The sequence below is a fragment of the Solanum tuberosum genome, unplaced genomic scaffold (genome assembly GCF_000226075.1).
Source record: "Solanum tuberosum cultivar DM 1-3 516 R44 unplaced genomic scaffold, SolTub_3.0 scf00069, whole genome shotgun sequence".
Taxonomy (NCBI): Eukaryota; Viridiplantae; Streptophyta; class Magnoliopsida; order Solanales; family Solanaceae; genus Solanum; species Solanum tuberosum.
Genome location: NW_006238995.1, coordinates 58,836 through 70,741, shown reverse-complemented (window position 1 = coordinate 70,741; position 11,906 = coordinate 58,836). Strand labels below are relative to the sequence as shown.

General features: G+C 34.9%; 1 protein-coding gene across 1 annotated transcript; it reads right to left on the bottom strand.

Annotated features, from left to right (window-relative positions):
* Positions 1-723: 723 nt before the first annotated feature.
* On the bottom strand, positions 724-9,065 carry LOC102585139 (pre-mRNA-splicing factor ISY1 homolog). Its single transcript, XM_006345443.2, has 2 exons — positions 8,503-9,065; positions 724-1,487 (listed from the first exon to the last, which is right to left on the bottom strand). The coding sequence occupies exons 1-2, from the start codon at positions 8,964-8,966 to the stop codon at positions 1,052-1,054; spliced, it is 900 nt and encodes a 299-aa protein (XP_006345505.1). The 5' UTR covers positions 8,967-9,065; the 3' UTR covers positions 724-1,051.
* Between the last annotated feature and the right edge of the window lie 2,841 nt (positions 9,066-11,906).

The window sequence follows — 11,906 nt, the reverse complement described above, 5'->3', positions numbered from 1 at the left end:
TAAGTAATTTTTCCTAATATTATAAAATCGTTGCTTTAGAGGATTACTTTTTATTCAAATTTTAAATGAACTAAAAAATTACTATGAATTAAAGGGTAGGTTAGCACAAAACACATATAATGACTGGGAAAAAAAATGTAAATAACATAACAAGAATTCAATAATCACTTGAAAATCGAATTAAATTTACCGAGGATTCACGACGCAGAATTGTGAAATGCTTAAACTACATTCTATGCACTTCATCACATTGTTGGAAAATCAATGTTATAGCAGAATGTGAGAGAACTATAGCACGAACCGAAGCCAGAAAGATGGTCATTCTATTCGTTGCTAGTTAGTTAGCTACACTCGAAAAGAAGTACAAACTAAGTCGATCAATAACTTGTCGAATGCAAGACCCACACCCAATAACGGTGTCGCAATTTGAGGGTTTGGTAACGTCCTTGCGCAATAACAATGCCATGATTAGAGGTTTTTTGAATATAGAATGCAATTCTAATGCTTAGTAACATGTCGGGAGGCGTAGAAGGAAGCAGACAGACGTAGGCAGATGCCAGCGGACATGCGACCTAACAATAATAATATAAAGTCGTTGCTTTGGAGTATTACTTTTTATTCAAATTTTAAATGAACTAAAAAAATACTATGAATTAGTGGGTAGGAAGCACAAAACACATATAATGACTGGGAAAAAAAATGTAAATAACATAACAAGAATTCAATAATCACTTGAAAATCGAATTAAATTTACCGAGGATTCACGACGCAGAATTGTGAAATGCTTAAACTACATTCTATGCACTTCATCACATTGTTGGAAAATCAATGTTATAGCAGAATGTGAGAGGAGTGAATGCTTTCTGTAGAAAGCAAAGAACTATAGCACGAACCGGAGCCTGAAAGATAGTCGTTCTATTCGTTGCTACACTCGAAAAGAAGTACCAACGACGCTAAACACAGTCGGATTAATGCAACATTTTCGAAGAAAAGCCAACAACTCCTCTTTACATCGAGTAGAAACATATGCTCTATGTAATAGCTTCGTTACCTACCTTTGAATGTTAAGCATGGCTTTAGCTTCCATTTGCTCTTCCATTAAATCCTCACTAGCATATTTGCTCAGAAGCTCCATCTTCTTATGTTCCACCACCATCCTCTCGATCTCTTTCTCGTCTGGCAATGGTACATGTACCACGTATTCTTTTTCTCTATCCTTCTCCTCCCTCTCCCTTTCCATCCTCTCCTCCTCTATCACATCCTCTTCCTCCTCGAACAATATCTTTGATCCCAAACCCACCTCTACTACCTCCCCACTTTTTACCGCCTTCTTGGCTTCTCTCTTTATCTCTTCCATCTCCATCCATTCTTTCACAGCTGCAGCTCGCATCTTTTTCTCTGCTGGACCCTCCAACTTTACCAATATTCCGTCCTCTTCATCTCTGTACCCATAGTAGCTGGCATCAATCCTCTTGTATATATCATACCTACAGATTTTCAACAAACAAATCAATATAAGAATTGCCGAAATAAATACCAGGCAGAAGAAATCTAAAACGTATCCACACAAAAAACATTAAATTGACAAAGTAATATTTACAGCATTTCAGACAAGAGTCCAACAAATCTTCTTTTAGCTACATTGCAGTTACAAGAAAACACATCTGGTTTTCCCAAGCATGAAGAAAATATACTGAGTTGCCATTTCTGAGATGACATCATACATGCATAAACAGCATAAAGCTACAAAATTTCTGATAAACTAAATTTTCATTCATACGTAGAACTTCCAACCTGTTAATTCACAATCTATCCACATTCCGCATATATTTAAAAAGTTCAAGTCATAAGACCACTTGCAACCTACTAACTGCAATCTGTACACACATTATATCTTAAGAAAAAATCTGAACTTTCTTTTACTTGAATTACGTTTGTAATGACTATAAGAGTGTAAGTGCAAGAAGCAAGTCATAAAGTTGGTGACAAGGCTAGTGGGCAGGAAGAAGTGCTACTTGATAAGTAAGTGGTATAGCAGGACTACTATTGGATTCAATCTTTAAGTGGAAATGATATTCAGTGCAACAAATACCACTGCTTATGAACTTGAACTGAAGTTTTATAAAGGGCGGCCCGATGCACTAAAGCTCGGGGAAGGACCGAACCATAAAGGTTTATTGTACACATGCTTACCCTGCATTTTTGCAAGAGGTTGTTTCCGCGGCTTGAACCCATGATCTTGGTCACATGGCAACAACTTTACCAGTTACACCAAGGTTCCCCTTCCTGACCTGCTTATTTGATAACGGTAAGCAGGCTGGAAGAAATACCATCAGATGGGGTTGCTGTCAACTTTCTTGTTCTCTACTTCAGACATTGACAAAATGTGCTTCTTGGTGTACTAAATATGCATCTTCACTGAGCTTCAAGGCTTAAGCGAACCTTTGCCTTTAATCACACTGATTTTATGCTTATGTTATGTCATATCAAGCCATAAGCCCATAAATTTTGAGCTAATTGTAACATGGAAACAACATTAGTTTTCTCACTTTGAAGCTACTAAGAAGCTAGCTGACAACAAACTTTGAGTTTCTGAAGACTTAGAGGGTGTTTAGATTGGTTTATTTCAAGTAGTTTTTGGCTTTTAAGCTCTTTTTTATTTTTGGAGGTGTTTGGGAAAGACAAGAAGTGCTTGATATTTGGCATTATTTTTCAAGCAATGTTGCATTTAAAGTATAATATGGCAAACCCCCCTCCTTGAAAAGTAGTGAAACCACACCCACACCAAAACCTACAAGTAGCAGAGTACCATCCAGATACACCTTCCAAGGTGGCTGAACTTTGACAACCATCACATTTTCAGCAGTAGGTAAGGTAACTCATCAGATAACTTCAGATTGACCAATACTAGATTCCAAAAGGAGGACATACTTGTCCTCTCACTTCCTTATGAGGCCATATCCAATCTCATGTTGAAATTGGAGTCTGGAGATTCCACATTGTTAATCACTCACTAAAGCAGGTTTTAACATGAAAATCCCCATTAATCAGAATTTTTAGAAATTGAGACATTTTAACTCATACTTGATGGGAAAAGAAAAAACTTGACTGAAATTGCTTTGACAATGAAATAAAGTCCTAGCTCATGGAATGTGATTTCATTAATGATGAAGTAGTAGACTTCTTGGTGAATTCTCCACCTTAACAAAGGAGAGCATGGTTTGATTAAGTTCAATTGAATCTAATTCATAAGGATCAGCAGGGTAGTCAAAAGAGAAAGTGCAGAAAAGCGTAAGAATTCTGTCCTCTATTCTAAATGGGGGTATTATGGACATTTTCTATGTGTAGATGTCTATCACGCCCTTCGTAAAAAATAGGATTTCACTATTCCAAATTTTAATTTGGTTCTCTCTCATCGAATTAATTATGTCATATGTTCCCAATGCATTAAGGATTTTTTTTTCTCCAAGAAATATAATATTTTGATGGAGGGAAATTCTTTCATCTTTCCTGGCATGCCACATACATTGGAAAAAACTTAAGTAATAACAGCTCCTCTTTATCCATTTCATCAAGGTGCATGCTATACATCCATTGATAGTAGCTTCTCTTTTTTATTTATGTTCATGCATAACATAATAAATTTGAATCTTTCACTTTTATCCGCAAGTATTAAGATAAACTAAAATGGAAAAAGACATAAGTTACACCCCGTAGTTGTCAAAAAAAGTCATTTATACACTGATACTTTATGGGTGACCTATTACCTCCATGTTCTTATTTTATGTGGTACCAACACCACCCTAATTGCCACATGGCAAAGGCAGTGGGTTTACCTTCAGTAAGGTGTGTGAATGGCATCTGGACCATGTTAAAAGAATTGTTTTGCCGCATGTCAACAACTGATTGCCTTATTTTTTCTTTTCCCTTAAATACAAAAGTCATATTTAATTAGAAACTTCAAGGTAAATTTATATCTTTCTTCTACACCATAATCACACTTTTCTCTAACACTAATGTGAAATGCTGGAACCATTGCCACCCACCATTTCAGTAACAGACCACCACAACTATCAAATTAATTTCACTAATAACCCTTTTCTTAGAATCAAGTATGAATAACTAATAAAGCCTTCTGATGATAGAATTGAAATTTCTGTAGATGTTAAGCAAAATGAGACATAGTTGACTATTATATTTGATGCAAGATGGTAAATGTTTCTTTAAAATTCGAGAAAATAACATTGAGAACTGGTATTCTAAAAACAAAGCATCATTAGGCCTAAAAGTACAACTAGAAAAAATAATATTTACAAATCAAAATACTCTCTGTGAGACACCCATTAGAACTTGGTTATAATCTCTTCTTCACAGAGAATGCCAATTCATATATGAATATAAGACTTTGTCTGGCAGAGTTCTTGGGGTTTCAATTTGTTTATTGAAATCGGAGATGGAGATTTGCCGGCAGTGACTTTTCCAGCGAGGCAATGATGGAGAGGAATAGAGTAGAATTAAAAGGTAGGAAAAGAAGAAAAGATAATGTAGAAAAACCATGTGGCTGCGCATGTAAAACAGTGCTTGACTTGAATCTGGTTGTGCCATTTTTGGGGGTAAGTAATTCATCTTGAAAAAGAATAGGGAGGTAGGTAGTAGGTCACCCGTAAAGTATCAAGTATTAGTGTGTAAATGAATTTTTTGGACAACTACAGGGTGTTACTTGTGTCTTTTCCCAACTAAATTAATGGATGTTGTATAGCATACAACTAAATGAAAAAAAAATAGAGGGGGTCATAGTTGCTTAGTTTTTCATGTACGGAGTGCTACAAAAAGTAACTTTTTTTCTCCATCAGATTATGTTATCAATGCAATTGGAAAATAGGATAAAATTAATTTTGATGAGAGAACAAAATTCAAATTTGAAACTGCGACAGTACCTTTTTCACAAAAGGTATATTAGATATTTTTTACACGTAAGAAATGTCCATAATACCCCCATTCAAGCCATTTTGGTGTGGTTGCAATAAATCACAAAGCATAATTATGTCGGTATGAAAAGTGATTTCATATATACATTTTTTGAATCAGGTGATTTCATATATACATAGATAATGTATATACAGGTTGCCCGAGTTTTGCATTGCAGGGTAGGGGCCCTCTCTACTGCCTACGTGGGTTTACCTCTAGGGGTCTCGATCAAAGATCAAGGCATTTGGAATCCAACCATTCAGAGGGTAGAGAAGAGGCTGGCAAGGTGGAAGAAGAGGTATTTGTCAAAAGGAGGGAAGGAAGTGTTTATTAAGAGCACTTTATCAAGTATTCCTACATATTGCATGTCCCTATACAATGCACCTACTCTTGTTATAGGAAAGTTGAAAAGATTACAAAGAAACTTTATTTGGGATGCGGCGGATGAGGCAAAGAAGTTCCACTTAGTTCAATAGGAGACCATGACAACTCCTAAATGGTGGGGAGGGCTTGGGGTTAAAAACTTGAAGGTTGTGGAGATTCGAGACAAACGGAAAAGTTTTATGGAGAAGAGTGATAACAGATAATATGGAGTAATGAAAGGGGGTGGGAAACTAATGCGACCACTGTCTTTTGGGTGTGGTGTGTGGAGAAACACAATGAAGGGGTGGTAAGCCTTTAATGAAAACATTGCTTTTAAAGTTGGGATTGGGAATAGAGTTAGTTTTTGTGGGCAAAAAAGGTGAGGAGTTTGGCGCTAACAGATGATTTCCCAGTTTTGTATAGGACCTTGACAAGAGGAATTGTCTATACAGCGAGCTAGAGGTACGCAAAGGGATGGGACTTTTTGGGATTTGAGGTTCAGGAGGGGAATTTCCAAGATAAGATTGGGAGGTGACCGAGCTTCAGAGACTGCTAACTTTACTTCACAAGCATTGCGAGCCAGTTGACAAACCCAATGCTTTGAGTTGGGATTTGGAAAATAACAAAGGTTTCTCTGTTAAGTCCTTCTACGAGAAGCTTTTGGGTAGGGCAGAGGACAGTTTTCCATATGATTCGGTCTGGCACCTTAAGGTGCCAAGGAAGGGGTGTTTCTTCACCTGATTGGCAACTAGAGAGGTGTTGCTGTCGGTGTAAAATCTTAGAAAAAAGAAGGTTGTTTGCATTAGTTGGCGTTTCCTGTGTAAGGAGGCAGGTGAGGACGTAGATCATATTTTGATACATTGCAAACTAGTCATGAGGATATTGTGGATCTTTAAATGGTTTGGTGTTTCTTCGGCAATGCTAAAGTTCATGAAGGAGTTGATGTTCAACGGGAAGAGTGAAGCTAGCTAGGGGAAGAAGGCGCAAAACTTTTTTTGTGGATCATTTAGAAAGAGAGAAATATGAGTTTTTGAAGGGGAGGTCCTATCCCTTATTTTCTTTTAGTGCACCCATGTAGTTCTAATTTTTATAGAGGATTGAGCGTCTTTCGGAGAGAACCACATTTTTCAGGTTTCTCTTTTTTGGTATACCTCTTGTCTACGGCCATTATGGCCTTGTCATTATCAATGAAATCTTTTACTAGATCAACAAACATGCGTGCATATAACATGTATAATCATATATATTATACATGCATATTATACACCTATAGGTACATATATACACACACATGTATATACATACTATACATGTTGGGTTTTGCTGACCTATAACATTGCTGAAGTAGGTTAACAATGTACCCATTTTTTATTTCTCTTAAATATCCTTACTAATCTTATTTGTGATGGGGATTTTTCTGTATTTTACCCCCAAAAAGTTAAAAGACAACCAATCCTTTCTTGTCATCTCCCCCCCCCCCCACTCCCCACTCTCTTTCCCTTCAGAAGTACCTCCCAGATCCAATGAAGCTCCGATCATGTCTTCAACAAGTAATTTCGAACCAAGGAAATATTGCCTTTCCCATACTTATAGACATCTGTTTCCAGAAGGTAGAAATTGTAGTAGCTTGAAAAATCAATTCTTGATTTTTGTTTTTTAGGATACAGCCCACCAGTTGAACATGATCATTTCTAATGATATTCTATAATACACTATACCCGAAGGATCATGAATGACTTTCCAAGTTCTCTGAGCAACATATCCTTATCCAAGACATGTTCAATAGTTTTATCCTTACTATATTATTTTGTATTCTAAAGAGAACCTATTGAAAACCATAGAACATCAGTTTTTTCTCTCATAAAAAAAACCCATAGAACATCAGTTTATCATTGCTTCCCCTTTCTCTCATTTTCTCTGTTTCCTCCCAAACAAAGACCATACTTGAAGTAACTGGGAAAATTTAAGGAATAGAGAATGCAATTGAAGCAATCTAGGTTTAGTTTTTTGTAGTAGTGGACGCTAGCTTTAATGTTTTTTTTTTTTGGAACTGAACGCTAGCTTTAATGTTTTTTTTTTTGAAACTGAACGCTAGCTTTAATGTTATTGCTTAGTTACAATTGGGAAAAAAGGAATTTATTAGACATCTGTCAAAACACTGTTGTCAAACATATCAATGACATTAATAAACTTATCAACCAAAGTAAATAAATAAGCAATTTTAGGCTAAGCACCATCTCTTATTTAAATCTGTTGAGCAAATACATGTTTGTGATGGGAAACCAAAAACCATTGTAAACCAATCATTGGTAGTGCTTAGTCTTTCACTAATCTATTTGTATGAACCAAAGAACCATCTCCAGACTATCCTATTCATTTATCTGATTTCATGTGTGTGCTCCAGTCACTGACGAAGACAAACAACAACATTGCACCCTATTGCAACCAATGAAGAATAACAATGTCTCTTTTTTTTTTTGAGAAGGAATAACAATGTCTCTTTAATTTAGGATCATGTATCCTTTTCACTGCCTTCCAATCTCCCTTAACTGTTAGAAGGTCTAGGTGGATTTCCTTGATAGCTAAGTCGATACTCAAAATCCAGCACTATATGTAAGCATTTCCGTTAGTTATGAACTTTCTTCAGTTGAATAGTATTTTATCCCTTATTTCTTTATGGTGCAAGATTCCTTTATGCATAGAAGGTTGGGTGTTACAAAATCTCTTTTTTCGTAGGTTTTTTGCTTTTTTTTTGTATACTTCTTGAATATGAGCATGCTTTTTAGATTAATAAAATTTATTACTTTATCAAAAAAAAATGTAAGCTTTTCAGCGAGCTTGTATTTCATCACATAAAAATACAGGTATGTATCTGCTTCTTCTTCTTCTATCGATGTAATCCCTAAATATTAGTAGAGACAGAATTCAAAACCCAGCTCTCTAGTGATTACTCTTTTAGGTTCGTTTGTATCACAAACACAAATTAATAATTTTTAATACATTCCTATCAAGTTTTTCTACTAATTCTGGAAAAGCTACTAGTGATATATAACATAACATCATACTTAACAAGCATAAATAATGATATATATATAAACCAGACAACATACTCAAGCATGAATGAGGTTAAAATCAGTCAATCAGCAATGTATATAAGTAACTAAAACATACCTAGTTCTTCTTTTTCGCAATTCAGGAGGTTTCTCAAACAGCTCCCTAACACCAGGCAACTTTTTAGCAGCACCAAAATACCTGTACCCAGGACCACGTCCACCCGGATTCGGTACATCAACAATATTTCCATCCAAATCCGTCATCTTCGCTGAATACTTGGTATAATTCGGTCCGCCAAGTTCAATAATTCTCCTCTCCCAATGAACTTTCTCTCTAATTAACTTATTAATCTCATCATTCAGGTCTCTCAATCGGTGTTCCCCAAGTCCTTCATTTTGAATCTCAGTTACTTTTCGACCGATTTCTCTCATGATTTGCTGCCTCCATTTATCCGCTTCAGCTAAATCACGGCACTCAGAGGCTAAATAAGGTCGGCGTTCTTTGGGTTTCTTCTTTTCTTCCTCTTTCATTGTGATGAACCTGTTTAACATTGATTGAGCTTTCTCCTCGTTACGCGCCATGGCTGGTTCTGTGGAGAATTGAGAAGATGTTAAACCCTAGAGAAGATGATGAAAAAGAAGATGTTTCAGTTGAGAATTTGGGGGAAAAGATCATAAGCCCTAAAGGTAAGAGCAATATATACAGTGTGTATTGAAACGGCATCGTTTAAATCTCAGGGATTTTTTTATTTTTTTTAAAATAACCACAGTGAATTAAATTTCACCGAATGTTCGTATCACCTTCCACCAACAATAGCTACATGAAAATTAATATCCGCTATTCACGATTTGGGTAAAAAAACGATCCAAATCAATTAACTCTTGTTTGATCATAAATTTTCGAGATCTAATCATATGACCAAACATATATCTAAAGATAAATTTTCAAAAGCTATCGTCAAAATTTATATCCAAATGCTAGTTAAGCCACATGCATTCTTCTAAAACTTGAGACTTGTTGTGTTGCAACTATAATCTTCAGTTCTAGTAAATCATGAAATTAGTAAGTGATCATCTATTAGCGTATGCTTGTATTTTTTTAAATACTAACAACAGTGAGTACAAACATGCACTTTGATAACTCTAGAGTAACAAAACTATTGTTTGACGTATTAAAATAGCTAAACTTTATCCATTTTTAACGATAATTATAAAGATTAAACTTTACATACTATAACTATTGCACACATAACTTTAGATATATATAAGCAATAGAAGAGTTCTTGAATTTAAATTTGCTTGGCAGAAAATAAATGTTCTGATGCTAAACTTTGTTAAATATACTCACTTCTTAATTTGCCCCAAATGATCATGCACAACTCCAACAGTACTCAATGACAATTAAATGAAGAGTAATTCTAATAAAATATTATTCAACATTGAGCTATTACAATTATATGAAAGAGTAATACTAATAAAAAAAGACTATTATTTTTGGTCCTAAATTTTTGAGTGCGAATTCTGAGAAAGTAATTTAAACATTATACTTGAAGATCTAGGATCCCAATATAACCCAACTTCATCACCAACATTCAATCCGCGATCATTAAACAATCTCATGCACGATAGAGAATAACCATTGTACAACTTCCTAAAGCAAATACTTCCACCTTCATACTTTTTAGGGTCATTCTCCTCAGTTATATCCCACATATTAACACACACCTCGTACCCGTTCGTCAAACTTTTGGCCATGTCTAACTTCCAGTATCTAAGAATGTACTCAAACATTTCGAGAAATGGAATCACCAACTTTTCTAAAATGACCTCATTATGGGTAATCTTTTTCTTAATTTGCCACGGATCTTCCAAATCGATTATTGGGGCAGAGTATACGTCTCTTATCTCCACTAGTTCTCGAGTCACTACCCATGATGTGTTGTTAACTTGACATGCTTCTTCTTCAGCTTTCGATGAGATGAATTCATGAAAGAATGTCTTCTTAATGCTAGTTAAAAACTTATGATCAACCATTGAAGAAACTATCTGAAGAATACAATTCCCCCAAAAATTTAATATATTGAAAATAGATAGTAACATCTCTATTTATAAGGGTGCAAGACCTACTTTGAATAGAAATTGGAAACCTATTTCCTAGTCCTAAACAAATTAGGATTTAATTTCTTTTCCAACTATGAGTAGGAGAGAGAAAATTATTATTATTATTTGAACAAATTAATTTACGTGGTTTCTATTTTATAGGCTGAACTACTCAAAACAGACGCGTTCTTCAATTTGATGAGAAATTTGGTCTAAAAAACATTTGTTTTAAAAAAAAAAATATTATTTAAGCAAAAATAGAAATTAACGGACGCGTTATCTACGGCATTTTTTGTAACCCCTTTATCGCAAAACTAATAATTTTTCTTATGTTAAAAGTATTTAACAGTTTTAGATGTAACAAAAACAAAATCGTGTTTACTTTTTCTTTTGTTTTTGTTGTTGTGGATAGGAGAATGAGAAATATGGAGGAATCAAATTAACTGCCATATTGTGATAGCTAGCCAACCGAGTTACGAAGATCCCCAAAATCATGTTTACCTTTTGCTCAACCCGTGCGTGAGATAATATGAACTAGAAATGTGTATATAATTAGTTGAATCAGTATTTATTATAGACATAATACATAAATGTGTCTTTTAACTTGACATATTCAAATTTATAGACATATTTTGCACGTTTTAATAGCAATTTTGTGTCGATCTGTTGAACCTTTAATCTGCAACATATACTTCATTGTACTTTGTTCCCCCGGTGTCAATGAAATATCTCACAATGTGAATGAAAAAAGACGCAAATGGAGAAAAGTACAAATATATATCATAACTTGGTTCTTCTATACTATTGTACACACAATCTTAGGTATAAGCAGTAACTTGCTTAGTAGAAAAAATATAGGATGAATTGACACTCAACAGGATTTTCTGTTTGGTTACTAAAATTCAAGTACAAAACAAATTTAGATCAGCAAAATCGAGATGTGAAGACTATCGATGATATAAGTAAAAATAGCAGAAGAAACATACAAACTGAGAAAGAAATGTGCTTGCTGTAAAACCTTTCAATTACGAACTTCAAGAATCATCATTTATTCCAATTGGGAACTTCAAGAATCATCGTACTTCATACTGAAAAGATCCCAATTTCAGAATCAAATCTTCAGCTATTACAATCAATACGAAACAAATTCTTGAATCATTTACAGAATTTGAACATAAAACTTGAAGATATCTCAATTTCTACAAAGCCCCTAATCAATCAATTTCTTGAATCACCAGCCTTAGAAAACAAACGTTGAATTCCAAGGATGCCAACACAGCCCAATTTTATCACCTATAACCAATACGCGATCTTTGATCAATGTCACAATCGATAGATGATAGTCATCCTCAGGCAGCTTCCTAACAGTAAATCTTCCACATCCATACTTCTTAGGGACATTGTTCTCCGTGTCATCCCACA